Below are 15,963 nucleotides of genomic sequence, written 5' to 3' on the forward strand. Positions count from 1 at the left end.
GTGTTAAATCATTGCAATAAAGCATCCCGTGTCCAGGGCTCCTTAAATACTTTGCTTACATTGCGCCTCAGGTATCAAAAACATATACTGTAATGTATTGTGCACCATGCATCCAGAGCTCTAGCAAGCTTGCAAGGAAGAAACGGGGCTGGAGAAGCCTTTTTGTGACTGTCCAGATACCCAAACCTAGGGAAAATGCCCTCTCCCACTTTCAATGAGGCTGTGTGCCTTCATTTGTATGCCTTCAGTTGCAAAGGGAAAAATGGAGGCACACAGCATGTCAGTCTTGGCCTCCTTACCTTCACTGCCCTGCCTTGATGCCAAGATGATGGGCAATTTGTTGTTGTGTGCCTTCAAGTCGTTTCCAACTTAAGGCTAACCTATCTTGAGGTTTCAGTGGGTTTCAAGGGCTAAGTGAGGAATTTGAATCCTGGTCTCCTAGAGTCTTAGTCCAGCACCCAAACCACTATACAATGCTGGCCCAGCTTGCCAATAGCAATGTTGCTGTTGGTTGTTGTTGTTGTTGTGTGCCTACAAGTTGTTTCTGATTTATGGCAACCTTAAGGCAAACCTATCATGGGGTTTTCTTGGCAAGTTTCTTCAGAGGGGGTTGCCATTGCCTTCCCCTGAGACAGAGTGATCTCCTCCTTTAATCCAAATCCAAATTGTGCTCTTTAAGGGGATTTGGGACTTCAGCTCCCAGAATCCCAGACTATTGGCCAACCTGGCTGAGGCTTCTGGGAGCTGAAGTCCAAAATCTCTTAAAGGGCACAGTTTGGGGACCACTGCTCCATGACAAAGCAGAATGGGGATGAGTTCTCTCCACCTCCTAGTAGCCTCCTAGTAATAAAAGCAGAGGGTCTGCTTGGGGACCACTATCATGGAAACTTGCAACCATGGAGGAGGGGGAGATTTGGATTAAAGGAGGAGATCAGCGGTTGCCTGAAGACCCCATACCCAACTCTAATATAACTGGAAGGCACCAGTACTATCACTGGTCACCATCCCATCCTTGGACATACAAGTTTTGAGATGGCCCCTCTTCCTCTTCATCGCAGCTTCCCTCTCCTTTTGCCCACCTTTCTGCAGGCTCCTTGAAGGAAACGCCAACGTTCCTCCCAGTGTATATTAACATCTTAATGGAAACCCCGGCGCATGTATATGCGTTTACTGCTCTGTCTGACAAGAGGGAATTAAATGTCAGAAGGATTTGTAGCATCTATAATTGAATTGGTGCTGAGAAAAGCAAATCTTAAGGAAGAATAACACATTAGGATTAGCAAATAATGTGGCGTTTTGTCAGCGTCTGCCATAGAGCCGTGTCCCTCTTCAGTACTGTAAATGGGGCTCTTACCCCCTCCTTGGTCCCTCTTTAGCTTAAAGAGACAATGTTAACTGGGGCGACCATTTTTGGCTGACACCTATTTTTAAGGTCAAATGTTTGTTTTGTAAAAAAATATAGCCCAAACAGATATTATGGGATTTTTGGTCGATTTCCTTTCCTTCTTCCACTGCTTTCTTTGCTCCACCAATAAATTTTGATTGGCATCAATTGGTAGTTGGCTGTCCTTTGCATATCTTAATGCCCCCAGTACTCAAGAGGTTGCACATTTTGTAGGTGCTTCTCTCTCCCCCATTGAATTATTTTTCTTTTAAAAATAACATTTCACCACAGACCATAAGTACATAGATTTTTTGCAACTTGGGAGGTTGCAAAAATGGAGAGAAACCTGGATATTGCATCCACTTTGTGCTTCTCTGCACGTCGTCCGGAGCATTTTTTTAGGAGGCAGCTGGGCAGCAGGTTGTATGGATTGCAACTTCTTTCTAAAAACCGCCAGTTCAATAAGCAGAGATAAGTCTCTCTTTCGATTAGGAGTGCTATTTTTTGGGTACTTAGAAGACTTCAAAGGGAAAAGTGTTGCATAAAGAAGTGAAAACGCCTGATCTAATATCTTGTGACACTCTGAAATAAAAATAATAATAAAAAAATGATATGCTTCCAGTAACATCTAAAAATAAAGCCTCGTTCCATGATTGCATCTCAGCCCAGGACTACCAGCTGGTTTCAAAGTAGGTTGCCTTTTTTAAGGGGGGGGGGGGAGAGGAAGAGTTATTCATTTTCAGAAGTCGCTTGATTTTAAGAAGTTATATCCAGCCTTTGCATTCCTCCCCACTTAGAAATAAGCAAAAATATAAACCACAGGCATGAAATGTTTCTGAAGCTGTTTCTCTTTCTTCCTAAAAATGCACAACTAACCAAAGACATCTCAGGTGTGCCTGTTGCTGCTACTGTAAGGCCCATATTTCCATGTGCAAGCTCCAGTTCCTTAATGGACTGGGATGTTTGCGCAAGAAGAGCGGGTTGCGAGTCTCACTAAGTACTGTCAGCCCTCCGCATTTGCGGCTTTGACTTTTGTGAGTTTGATTATTCACAGATTTGATTAATACAGTCAGCCCTCCATATCCACAGATGTTTTATCCACTGATTTTTAAAATAATAATAATAATAATAATAATAATAATAATAATAATAATAATTTTAACGTATATATCCCGCCTATTCCAATTAGGATCGAGGCGGCTTACAGTAAAAACCATCTGATACATAATAAAACAACAGTACTCAATAACCCCAAATTCTACCCTCCCCCCTAAAATAACAATTAAATCATGTATACATTGAAAATATACATTAAAATCAACAAAACTGAGGATCAAGTGCGGACTAGTCGGTGAGATGGGCTGGACGATGGTCGATGATTTTGATTCAGTTTCAGTGGGCGGCCGATATGCTATTCCAGAAAGGCCTTTCGGAAGAGACCTGTCTTGACAGCTTTTTTAAAGCTGTCTAAGCTGATAATATGACAGATCTCATCCAACAGGCCATTTTATTATGCCATTGTATTTAATGGGACTTGAGCATCCATGGATTCTGCTATCCATGGGGAGGGGGGGTGTCCTGGAACCAAATCCCAGCAGATAACAAGAGCCCACTTTATGTTCTTTCTAGGAATCGCTAGGTCTTCCAGCACAACTCTGTGGTCAGCATATGCCAGATGTCATGCTAGAGATTCCTAGAGATAACATGTTTGCAGGCCCTCCTGTGCTCAGTAGAATAGAGGGCCAAGGCAATGTAAAGTCACAAAGGGAGTAGGTAGGGGGACCAGTACTCCAGTATTTTTCCATAGGAAGCCACCTAAGAGGATGCCTTGCAGAAGTGAGCAGTCCAGTAGCTCCTCACCACAAGTTTTAAGTTAATGAAAAGCAGCAGCCATTCCTTCCCACGTTTGCAGGCAGGTTTGCAACTCCCCTCATTTTGAGATCTCCGTAGCAGCATCAGTCTATTATCCTTGAAGGCAAGAAGACGCTATTGACTCGCCTCACAGGTGCTGCACTCATTGGTTTGCAGAGTCGCAGAGCGTCTTCTGCGCGCTGTAGTTAATTTTTAATTAACATGTGCGCACAAAGATGAGATACTTAGCCATGCACAAAATAAAATAAACTCAGCCCAGGCACTCTGCAAAGCTTCTGTTTTCGTAGAAAACAATTAAGAAAAATGTGAGTGCAGATCCCAGCAGATGAGGTGGCATTTAATAAACTTGCCCGGCCATGAGCTTCACACGGTCGGCGTCGCACGGGCCTCTTTGGGAAGAAACAGGCAAACAAGGAGCCGAGGCCGTTGGCGTGGTCGCCAGCTGAACGGCAGCCATGAGAGCGCTTGGCAAGTCGGTGGCATTGACACAATATTTCAGTTGGTTGTGTTGTGGGCCAGATGCTCAGCTGTCGAAAATGAGTTGAATGCCAGGATGTGTCACTTCAGCTGTGCCGGGTGTATATCAATTGAGGGTCTGTTGCCCTTTGTTTCTGCCATTTTTGTGTCCATCCATTGCGGGCCTTGTTGGCTGAAAAGGATGCACAATCTTTATCTCTCTTTACGCACACGATGCAAAAAATGTGTGGTGTTTTCCATTGAAATTGCTAAAGAAAGGATTGCTGCAAGCCATCCTTCCATATGTTCTATACTATACTGTTTCTATCAATACTTCCATCTCTTTATAGACCCCATTGAATCTGCAAGAGGCAGAAGAAATGGCAGAAGATGGTGTCTGAGGTCTTAGAGCAAGGAGACCCATAGAGAAACCCAATAACATTTTGGTTAGCCAGTCAGGGACATGGGTTTTGGCTGGTGTGCTTTTTGCTCTTTTCCACTTGCATGGTAGCCCATCTTCCCTAAGTGGAATTTGACAACACCAACTTCTTCTTCCAACATCCAAGTATCCATAAGGAGATGGGTGAAGGAAGAACCTCCAGATCCTAGGATATGGCAGCATCTCAGTCACAAACACAAACACACATTGTTCTGTGGCAGCTTGAGAAGACAAAACATCAAGGGCATCCCAACGGAGACAAGGCAGTGACCTGGACTGAGGGTCCTTCTTGTGATGCTGAGGATGGGATAGTCAACCAAGCAACTCAACAAGGCCATTTTAAATGGAGGGACATATTTTTCTCGTGTAAACATCCACGCTGTAGCTTTCTCTGAAATAAACTCAGCTCCCCAGCCGAGAAGGATAAGAGAACAGCCTTTTTGTCTTTGGATCTGAAGCTCTTAGGTCCTTCAAGATGAATTGCATCTCTTGGATTGAGGAACTCTTTTCCTACTGCTTGCTTTCCAGGCATCTCTGCCTTCTGTTGCACAAACAGGGCCTTCATGGAGCAAGAGATGCCCATCTGTCCATTTCTTGCATATCCAGTACTTTCATTAACCAGCCATCTAACGTTGAGAGTTCTGTATTTTCCATACTTGTCCTATCAAAATTCTTGCTGCTGAAGTCATGTATAACAAAATCCTCCACCATTTCCTTTCTATATCTGGAGGTAATATAGTTAACATGCCTGAACCATTTTATTTTGTTCTGAGGAAAATCTAGCCGATCTTGTGGAGGTTTTGCAGCTGTAGGATTCACTAGGTTGCCGCTGACCTGAATCCACTTCTCTGCTCCGATTACGAACCTAGGTGTCCGCCACTCCAGTTTGCGTCTGCGTCAGGGAACCCTCTGAAAGTCTCTCCTCTTAATTGAAACTGGTTTTAATTAAACTGCACTTTGCAGCAGTCTTGGTCACAAGTTATTTACTGACATGCTTTGGCACTTAATCTTGGAACAGACTTGGCAATATCAATAGAAAACATAAATTCCCGGGGCCCCTGGCTTGAAAGCGTTGTATCAGGTCTCAACTCCAAAAAAGCACCATTACCTTTAGCTGTCACGGATCTGTACACTTGATCGATAAACTTCAAATATTATCAGAGGCGGAGGGCTTCAGAGATTGGCTCTGTTCTTTGGAGGGAGGCTGAGATAAATCTTTCTTTAAAAATTGACTTGGAATTTGCACACTCGCTCTTCCTAGTGAAACACATTCCTCTTCGGAGCCGCAGGGGGGTTTCGAGGGGTTCGGATGGGTGGGACAGATTTATTGGCTGTGTGCTTCTTGTACTGAAAGATTTAAATGGTAAATCCTTCACATATGACTTCACAAATCATGTAAAGTTAAAAGAATTTTACCGTTTCTGTTGCTGCTGTGCTTAAATTGTAAGAGATGGCCGGTAAATCATTTTAATGGAGGTGTCACGGTTGAACTCAATAAAAAAGGTGGGGGAGGAGACCTGTGACAATGGTTTAGCTTCCGTTCCAAAATGTTAATGTATTAATCAACGAGAGAATAATTGTTTTTTTACTGCATTATAAATCTCGGTTGCCATTAGGATTGCAGCGAGGACTGTTGCAGCCACGTTCTTAAATTAAAATTGTTTACATTGCTATACATTAATTTTACACGGCCGTAGCTCATCCCGGGTGCATTTCGGAGTTTCTCCCCAGCCAAACAAGCCATTCCTCTCCAAACAGAAAAACAACCCATCAGGGGAGGAAGGGAGGGAAGGAACTGGTCATGAAAGCAAATTAATTGCCCAGCAAGTGGTTAAATAAATAAAAATAAAGCAGCATACAATTATTGCTTACTATCTCTATTTGGTGAGGATTTTATGCCTGGTTTCAAAAGCTCTTCCAGCCCTTTCATGATCACAGAACTGGCAAGAGGAAGCAGGGAGGGATATAAACCTTGTGGGAATTGTGGACCTAGCCTTTTGTGACTATCTCCTTCTTGAATCAATAGTTTGGGAAGAGGATCCCCTTGTTGTTCCAGTTTTCTAAATGCATCCTATCATGCAAACAGCTATTTGAGGTCAATGGCGTTGGGTAGCTTCCATTATCAGGAGGGTGATGAATCCACTATAGGCTTTAGAGCAGTGTTTCCCAAACTTTGGTCTCCCAAATGTTTTGGACTTCACCTCCCAGAATTCATGATTGTTGGCTAAACTGACTAGGCTTCTGGGAGTTTAAGTACAAAATATGTGGAGGACCAAAGTTTGGGAAATGCTGCTTTGGAGCCAAGCCTCAAGGAATTCTCCACCTTTTTTGTTGGCAAGGTTCAATATTCAACACCCTTCAGTGTTCCTATTTACCATCGCCACCATTGGGATGGGCAGTGGGTTGAATTTCATCACAACAGCTCAGTAAAATATGTGGTACATTGGTGTGGAAGGTTTCTTCTTCATTTTAAAGCCGTCTTGAGCTTCTTCTTCCATGCGCTTCCCTTTCCCTCTCCTCATGCATCCTGATTTGCACCATTACCTTTAGTAGCTGCTGCTGCTGTTTAGAAACTTATTGTTATTTATTATGAAGCATGTTCCAAGGCATCTGAGCTTCTGGTACCAAACAGGATCCTCTGGTAAGGTTAAAAACCAGATGAGATTTGCTTTATTGTTACAAAGAAATCCATCTAAAAGAGGAAAGTAGATAGTCAACAGAAAAATACCTAAACTTAGTAGAAGAGTCCCTAGAGCTGACTCATGTTTGTGTGTATGTGGGGGTGACCTCCCCATGGAAGTCTTCTTGTTTCTCTGAAGAAGAGAGAACGAGGGGTTGTAAAACTTTATACTTGACTTTCTAGCAGAGAAGTGGGGAGGAGAGAGAAAGTGACCCTCTGACCAAGGAGCAGAGAGAGAGAACAAGATGGGCAGTCAAGGAAGTTCCAAGCATTGATGCTTTCTTCACTTTCAACATGGTGCTCCCTTGGATCCCTTAGTGAACTAGCCAGTAGACCAGTCCAACAGAAGCCAAAGCCTTCCTGAATGTAACTCACCTGGATATGCCTGTTTTTGCTCCCCTCCCCCTTCACATCAAGGCCCCTGTACTAAATGCAAACAAACAAAATCCCAACACAGAGGGCTCATCCAGGGATGCAAAGCCATCATGGCTGTGGTTGGTAACGCTGGTTGTTTTCTGATTGTGGCAGATTCCCGGGCGGGTGAGGAAAGCGCCATCACTGCCGTGGACCACGCCGTGATCGGTGGCGTTGTCGCTGTCGTAGTCTTTGCGATGCTCTGCCTCCTTATCATTCTGGGTCGATACTTTGCAAGACACAAAGGTAAGTAAATGGGCCGGCATACGTGGGAAGCAAGGGGTAGGGATTCAGAGGTATGCCCCACTTTCGTTGTGGGCTTATTGATTCTGTGAGCTGTCGGTTTCATAGTTGTAGCTGCTTCATTCCCCTTTCACTTCATTTGGGGAAAGAAATTTCAGCCAACCATAAATCACAGGGGCTGTAGTTGTAGCCAGATTTGGCTACACAGTAATGTCACATCCAGACTGGAGGGAGAGCATGTATAGGAAGAAGTGTTAAGTGTAAGCCAAGTGCTCTGACTACTACGCCATGCTCGGTGATTGTGGTGAGCATATTGTCGAGGTTGCTTAACTCAGAGTATCCTCACTACTGCTGATACCACTGGTCCCTTCCCTTCCCTCAAGTACCTTTTGGTTTAGCATTGGTTGGGGCCACCTGTTCCCACAAAAGGAGACTCCTTCAGGATATCTCACTTAGTTAGTTGGTCAGTTAATTGATCGGTCGGTGAGTTGGTTACTTGGTCACTCAGTTGGTCGGTAGGTTGCTTGGTTGGTTGGTCATTCACTAGAGTCCCCTTAGGAAATCACATCTTCTTCCACTTTGTGCCCCTCTAGGTACCTACTTCACCCATGAAGCCAAAGGAGCTGATGATGCGGCCGACGCAGACACAGCGATCATCAACGCCGAGGGGGGACAGAACAACTCCGAAGAGAAGAAAGAGTACTTCATCTAGCTCTCTCTTGGTTTCCATGAGGCACCCCATCGTGGACCGTGACAGGCTCCACATAGAAGATAAAAAAAAAGACAGAGATGTTGGAAGTTGCTACCAGCTTATGGCTCTTTTAATTTTGTCTCTTTCTGTCTCTCTTCTTCCCCAGCCTACCCTGCTTTTATTTCTTTTTATTTCCTCTTTCCAGTGCGGTTCATTTTCCTTTCGGAAACAAACGGCTGGCAAAGCGTGTGTGTGTGTGACGGGGGGCAGAATCGAGGAAAAAAAACCCCCATCCCCACCCTGTGTAAAAAAAATGTTCTCTGTAAAGTACACGCGGCTATTCGACACCTCCCTTTTTCTTGGGGTTTTAGAAATTCTCTGCCCAAGTCCAACTTGGATTTAGTTTAGTTCCCCATCATTTGCAGAAAAGTCCGTGCCTTCTTTTATTTCTTCTTTTGTTGGAGGGGAGGGAAGGGGAAGACGTGGCAAGCAAACGGTTTTAATCCCCCCCCCATCCCGAACCTTCTTCGCCTCTTTTGGAAATTGCCTGCCTGCTGGGATTCTTTGGGGAAAAAATAAGGTTTCTTTTTCTTCTCCCCTTCCCCCTCTGCCCCAACTTTTGGTTTTATTTTTCTTTTCAATGTTTTAGCTTATTCCTTTTTTAAATAATAAACCCTCCTGGGTTGTTTTTTTGTTTTTGTTTTTGTTTTGTTGTCGTTGTTTGAAAACTGTGTCATCAGAGGAGAACCAGCACACCTTAGATTTCATCGTTGGAAATTCAGTGTAATCATAAATCCATTCTACTCCCTTGTCACAAAAAGCTTGGAAGAAGGAACTTTTTTCAGGAGAAATTGGTTGCGGCTGTCTGGGTTTTTCCTAGGGCAGCGAAGATGAAGAAGTGGACTGGATTTGGGGGGGGGGGGAAGTGGGGGGACCCACGTATTGCTTTTCACCGAGACGCAGAAGCGTGGCGAAATCACCTGAGAGCAAAGCACGTCCCCCTTCCAGGCCTGACCCGAAGAGCTGAGTCCAATTTTATTTCTTTATCGGACCAACTCGGCCCTGTCCGGACGGGAGCCGGGAGATGGGAGCCACCTTGAACCCGGTTCTTGCCCTTGACTGCCATGACAGATCGTGACTGGGTCTTTTTGGGCAGAGGCATCAAATTTGAGTTGTCATAGGAGGGGGGGGGGAAGAGGGATGGAGCAAAGATGACGTCCTGCTCTTAATAATTTCTGTTCCAAACAATCCCATCAGCGGCTCCCGACCAGCCTCACATTGCTGTAATTTGCTGGAAATAAAAACGAAACGAACAAACAAAAAAATCTTTGTTATGTGAAAAGAACGTGAATCGGCCAACGTCTTTCTTTTCCTCCAGTGTTGTTGTTCTTGTTCTTAATCTCCCCCCCCCCCCCTTGGTTTGCCTTCTTTCTCTCCCCACTTCCATCCCTTTTTTTACAAAAACATTTTTCTTGTATTTGGTTAAAGAGGTCCTAGAGAGAGGCGCTCTCTGATTGCAGCCTGTAAGAACACTGTACATTACAGGTATTTGTCACGCTGAGAAATCCAGCCGGGGACGGCGTGAAACTTTTCATGCCTTCAGATTTGGCTTAACAAAAGGCAGGAGGGGAAGAGAAGAAAAGCCGGGCTTGTTTTCACGCTGGACTGCCCTGCGTCTGTGCACCGGAAAGGTCAGAGCAAAGGTGGAGGAAACCGCATGGAGGTTTTCCAGTTGCTTAATCCAAACTCAGAACTCTGACTTGTGTGCGCATGTGAGCAGTTGCTTGGTTTTATTTCCATTTCTCTGACTCTCTTTCCTGCTGAACACAGCGCCAGCTTTGAGAGCCATCTTCCCCATAAGCAACTCCATCCTTGCACCAAGGAACTAAAACTCAGTTGACATTGGAGGCCTTGGGAATAGAGAGACCCTGTGGTAGATGATGCCGGTCACCCTTTTTTCCTCTTTGGGGAGGAGGAGTGAGCCTCCTATGCAGAATCCCACCTTTCTGATTTTCAGATAGATATTATAAAGTTGGCCCTCCACATTTACAAATTTGATTATTGGTGGTTTTGATTGCTACCTTCTCTCTAGTAATTTCTAGGTCCTCCAGCGCAACTCTATCAGAAGTTGCCCATAGAGTTGTGCTTAGAGAATCTAGAAGGTGCTAGAGAAAACTCTTCTCTAGGCATTTATTCTATGATTCACTTGTAGGTCCTTTGGTGCAGTTCTAGGGTCAACTTCTGCCAGATGTTGGATTCCTAGAGAGGTGTTCTCACAGGTTCAAAAAAGGAAGTGTTTTCTTATTTGTGGTTTTTCCCCACTTTCATGGGGGTCTTGCATCCTTAACATTTGCAAATATGGGGGGAAGGGGGTCCCACTGTGGAATTACGATAAGACTTTGGAGAAAGAGTTCCCATTGGTTGATTTGCCCGGAAGCACTTAGGAAAGGAGTTAAGGTTTTGGAAGGACCATTTTTATGGCTTGTCGCGTTAGGTACTTGCAAAAAATTACTGGTACGTTGGGTTTGGGGGGTAGGGGGAGACTATAATCTCTAAACGTCTAAGCATCTGTTCATTTTGCTTATTTTTTTAGGGGGAAAAAGGCTTTTAAAATATATTTATTTTTTAAATTATTGGCAGAATGGTTATAGACGCTGCCTTTATCTTTTCCTTTTTCCTGGGGGGCAAGGGAAAGCGACAAGGCTTCCCTTTCCTCCCCATTCCCACCTTTGAAACCATGAAAAATCCTGTTGGCCTTCCCAAGCACCCCATTATTTTTTGGTTCAGAAAAGTTTTGCAGAAGACAACTCTGGTTTCTTAGCCTCGGACCATCCATGGCCGAAGGGCGGCGCGCGGGTGACAGCGACGGCAAGATGGCGGGACGGGCGGCGGGGTGGGGAAGCGGGCTTTTGGGGGGGTCTTTTTTCTACGCATCGCTCACCCAAAACCAACATCCTGTTTTCCTGAGCAGCTCATCTTTGTTTCGAGAAGTGTACAGTAGTGCGGTGTTCCCGATAATGTAACTTTGACTTTAATAATGTTTGACATGTCTCAGGTTCATGTGTTTTGATTGGTGTGTTCCGTCTCAGGTAGATTGCGAAAACTTTTGGCCCCACACGTCTCGACGCGAGAACCCGACAAGCGACCATGACAGGAAATTTTTAACGGCTTTTTAGTTGTGTACGGAGTCTATAAAGAAACTTTTCTGATTTTTTTGTTTTGTTTTGTTTCATTTTCTGCAAAGTATACAGTATGCGCTGTTTGAAAATGTATTGTTAGGTATTGATTTGTACAGGTTTAGATTGCAAAAAGGGGTTTGTTTCGTTTCGTTTAAAGAGCGGAGAAAGAACAAACTTGTTTCTTGGGGTTTTACGGTTTTGAGTTCTTTTTTTTTTTTTAAAGGAAAAAACAGCAAAAAAAAAAAGAATAAATATTGAAAAGCGAAACGAAGGGTGCATAATTGATGCCAAATAAGCTTGTTCTTTACTCCCCCTTTTTTTCTTCTTTGTTTATCCCCCCGTTTTCTTTTTTTCTTCCCCGTTCCTCCCTCCCTCCTTTTAGGCCGATTCTGTTTAAGATGTCCATGGATGATGTTGCAGTGTAAGAAAACGCATATCCATCTCTTCCCATTCACATTTTGTATTGGTTCATGTATACCATTTTTACAAAGAAGAAAAAAAAAGAAGTACTATAAAGTTATCTGTCTTCTTAATAAAAGAAATTAATGTTACAAAACTAATTCCCTGTCTCGATTCACACTCTTTGGTCCCCGCAGTGTCTTCCGAAATGGAGTCGGTGGCCGTCTTGGACTTGGCTGTGGGTTCTTCCATGTCTCCTTCCAGAGAAGCCCAGAGAAACATGTATGGGGAAGACCACAAGTTCTCACCACCTTCACCAGTATCCCGCCCCTGTATGTATGGTAGATACAGAGGGATGTGCTCCAGGTGCACATGGGTTTTGGTGTGTCCTAAACCGGCCTTGCTTGGTAGCAGATGGTTTTGTGAGGTCTACCAAGGAGCCATGCATGGCCAACACATCATGATGCACTGACTGGTCAGACTGGTCCACAACCACTCATTGCCATCACAGGCTAAGTGTCATAGGTTGGATACAGACACAATTTATGGTAGGTTATTTTTATTATGATGTTTATGTTTGTTTATATCCCGTCTTCTTCCCAGTACAGGGACTGAAGGCGGCTTGATGAGTTGACCATGCATGGCTCCATGGTAGACTTCACAAAACCATCTGCTACCAACAAGACTGGTTTAGATACAGACAGATATTGGAGAGAAAGCCAGTGCTCCAAAAGTGGAGATTTCACCTGTCCACAGGTGGACATGTTGCCTGAATGGCCCAAGGATCTTAATCCAGCCCTTGACAAAGGTTGCACCCTTTCCAGCTCAGTCATGGTGCTCCAACCCCAGTGCATCTGTCCATTGGCTCATTGCTTTGATCCAACGTGAAACTTCCACCATTAAGCAAAGAAATGAGCCTGAAATAGGAGTTGGCAGGACAGCGCATGCTCTTCTTTGCTCAAGCGCACAGCGTTGTTCTCCTACTAAATTATTTCTGAAGTAATGCTCCTCCGATGTAGCTGTTGGGGGAGATTCTCCCCCTGAAGCTCCGGTGGCTTTCTTGCCTTATTTGGAGAAAAGATAAAAGGAAACCTGTTTCCTCAAGGGCAGGCAATGGAGTTATTAGTTTTCCACTATTGTTTTTTGGGGCCGATGACATTTCCCAGTACATTGGCGGGTGGCCCTAAGGTGATGTGCGGCCTCTAATTGGTGCCATCGTTCATCGTCCTCCCGAAGCCAGAAGAGGGAAGCCTTGCTCAATAGAAACAAGGTTCGATTCCTTGGAGAAATCTGGGGCTTAATGCTCTCCTCGGGAGCACTGCCTCTTCTCCACATTTTCTCCTGCAAAACAACAAAAAACAGCCACAGCAAAGGCAAAACACTCTTTGTAATCTCTTTTAATGTCAAGCTGTAAACTGAAGGGGAGGGGAAGCTGGACTTTCCGTCCCACTGGACTTGGCCCTCTGCCCTGAACTGTTGACCCAGACTTGGCCGCAGGCACCGCTGCATGTTTCTTGGATTTATCTTTTCTTACTGCCAGCAGCCTCTGGCTAATGGACACAGAAATACACTTATACCTGGAAGTGTTTATTTTATCCAAAGCAGCCTGGCTCTTGTTGCTTGCTTTCATGTCCTTTCCAATATACAGCAACCCTATTTTTCTTGGCAAGATTGGTTCGGAGGGGGTTTGCCATTGGGTTTCCATGGCTGAGCCAGGATTCGAACCTTGTTTCCAGAGTTGTAGTCCATTGCATAAACCACTGCATCCCATGGACTCCCAACCCAACTGGACCTCTCAGAAAATGGCTGACTGAGCCAACTCTGGACCCTTATTTCTGCTAAGACTGTTTCCCCCAAACAAATCAGCTTTCTGAGCCAATTTCTGCCCACTCTCACTGTTTTTTGCCCACCTGTATGGGAGTCTTGGTAGGTATTCCTGGATCAAATCTCCCATTTCTTCTGGTCTGGATCTGCCTAAAACTATGTCTTCCAAGACATAAGAGGACATCTTGAAACCAAGTCCTATGAGGTTCAGTTGAAGGACCTGGACATGTTGACCATGGAGAAGGGAAGAATGGCCATCTGCCAACATCTGAAGGAGTATCAGGTGGAAAATGAAGTGTATTTGTTTGCTGCTGAACTTCCAGAGTGTAAAACCCCAACCGATGGATTAAAATTGCCACACAGGAGATACTAACTATAGAGCCTTTGTGGCGGCCAGAGCTGTTTGACAGGAGACTTTATTTCATGATGGGCTCTTTTTTTGTTGAAGATATTGAAATAAGAGGCTGCATGGTCACCTCTCAGGGGTGCTTTTGCAGTAGATTTCTTTAAACGCAGGGGATTATTGTTGAATTAAAAGGGAACCCAAAAGTGAACCTTGGGTTCCCTTTCAATCCAACAGTTCTATAATTCTTGCAAACATAGTTCAGATTCTGGCTAGCCCTATCAGTCTAGCAGTAAAAGATGCATTGTTGTTGCTATGTGCCTGCAAGTCGATGCTTGTCTGTAGCAATCCTATTTTAGGGGCCAGATTTATTCAGAAGAGATTTGATGTTCCCTTCCTTTGAGGTTGATAAAATGTGACTTTCCCGAGGCCACTCGGGAGGATTTCGTGGCCAAATGGGGATTTATGCATGCACATCACCTTTGTGCAGGCAGATATGCATTGTGTTTTGGATTCACACAGATACTTGGTCGTACATTATTTTGCATAAAATCACACTTACTAACAAGTCAACCTGACTCCATGGGAGGAAAGTCATGTTCCACCTCCTCAGTGCACAATTTTGGCCACTGACTTATGCATCTGAGCAAGTAGACTGAAGTCTGTGAAAGCTCATGCTGCCAGCTTCTTTATTTCATATAGTCTCCAAGGTGCTACAAAATCTCTCTACATACTGATTCTATGGACAAACACAGGTATATCTTTGAATTCTACTGAATTAGGCAGTTGTGAATCGAGCGAAAACCTACAGCGTGCATTACACTGCTTGTGATGGGCTACTGTAGGGCAGAAGGAGTTGGGCCTCAGTGGATTTGGGTGGCTTATCCAGGAAAGATCCCTTAATGTGACCTGTGGGGCATTTTCCTCCTTTATCATGCCTTAGTCTGCTGTGTGATGCGTCCTTCCATATCCTCTGACAACTTCCAATGGAAGGCATATAGCAGTTGTGCATTTCCAACCACATGAACCGGTCTCCAAGCCAGATGGTGGCCATGTTGTGGGTTGTGCCCATCTGCCCAGGCTGATCAGAGCCCGATTCACCTCCCACTTGGAAGACAAAATCTATGCAACCAAGGGATACCAAAAGTTACCAAAACAATTGTGTTTTAGTGAGGGGAGTGAACTGATGGTATTGTCGGAACCTGGATCTTACCTTGGCCAAGAATTGGTTGGCATCAAAGTGGCGTTATAGGACCAGGAGCTGTTTCACATTTCTAGATTTCCCTAATCACAGTCCAGAATTATTCTGCTCCCCTGTGGTTTTACAACGGCTTAGCTATGAAAGGAGTCTTTGCCCCATTCCGGAGCCTAATCCTTAAAGGCTTGCAGAATCGGTGCTGGGGAAAACAAGAGCCTTAACCGTGGGAGGGGAGAAAGAAATCAAAGCATCTTGTTCCTTCCCGCAAGCCGCCTTCCTCCTCCTTAACATGCACAGCGCCTCCTTACTTCATATTCCCAACCTGATAGCCTTAAATCTTCCTTAAGTGATATCTTCTCAGGTTAATTAATCTCCAGGCTTAAACTTGCTGCGAGCAGCAGGCAGTCTGTCCTGAAGTCAGCAATGTTACGATTGCATCTCCTAATACTGTTTATCCTGCATTAGTGTTTACTTAAGGAGAAAATTGATCTGTAATTGATATTTCAATCTTCCAGAGCTGATGTTGGGAGAGACTTAAAAGGCCGCCTTTGGTGGTGGCAGCCAAAATATTCAAAACTAGGAAGGGGACGCGGAGTGTCTTTCGGTGGGCATCTTTCCTTTCCTTACTCGCACCAGAGGCTCAAGTACGAGGTGAAGGTTGGTTTTGGTTTCCTTCCCTCCCCCCTCATTTTTTTTAAGAATTAGGGAAGGAAATCATAGAAGAGGAAAGACAGTGCAATAATAATTGTCCAAGATAGAAGTGGTCTAAAATATTTGAACCATTTAAGAGCCAGTTAGTATTATTTACTGTTGCATACTTCTATGCAATGTCTCTTCAGGT

General features: G+C 44.4%; 1 protein-coding gene across 10 annotated transcripts in view; it reads left to right on the forward strand.

The window, feature by feature from the left end:
* Positions 1-11,918, forward strand: part of CADM1 (cell adhesion molecule 1) — a 278,434-nt gene extending 266,516 nt beyond the window's left edge. For all 10 annotated transcript variants that reach the window (XM_089538063.1, XM_089538065.1, XM_089538068.1 and 7 more), the window contains 2 exons: positions 7,360-7,491; positions 8,082-11,918. In XM_089538063.1, coding sequence (XP_089394189.1) covers positions 7,360-7,491; positions 8,082-8,200 — 251 coding nt within the window. In that variant the 3' untranslated portion in view covers positions 8,201-11,918. The remainder of the gene's footprint in view (positions 1-7,359; positions 7,492-8,081) is intronic.
* The last annotated feature ends 4,045 nt before the right edge of the window (positions 11,919-15,963 follow it).

This window comes from Sceloporus occidentalis, unplaced genomic scaffold (genome assembly GCF_023333645.1).
Source record: "Sceloporus occidentalis isolate IW3139 unplaced genomic scaffold, rSceOcc1.0.p SCAF_9, whole genome shotgun sequence".
Classification (NCBI taxonomy): domain Eukaryota; kingdom Metazoa; phylum Chordata; class Lepidosauria; order Squamata; family Phrynosomatidae; genus Sceloporus; species Sceloporus occidentalis.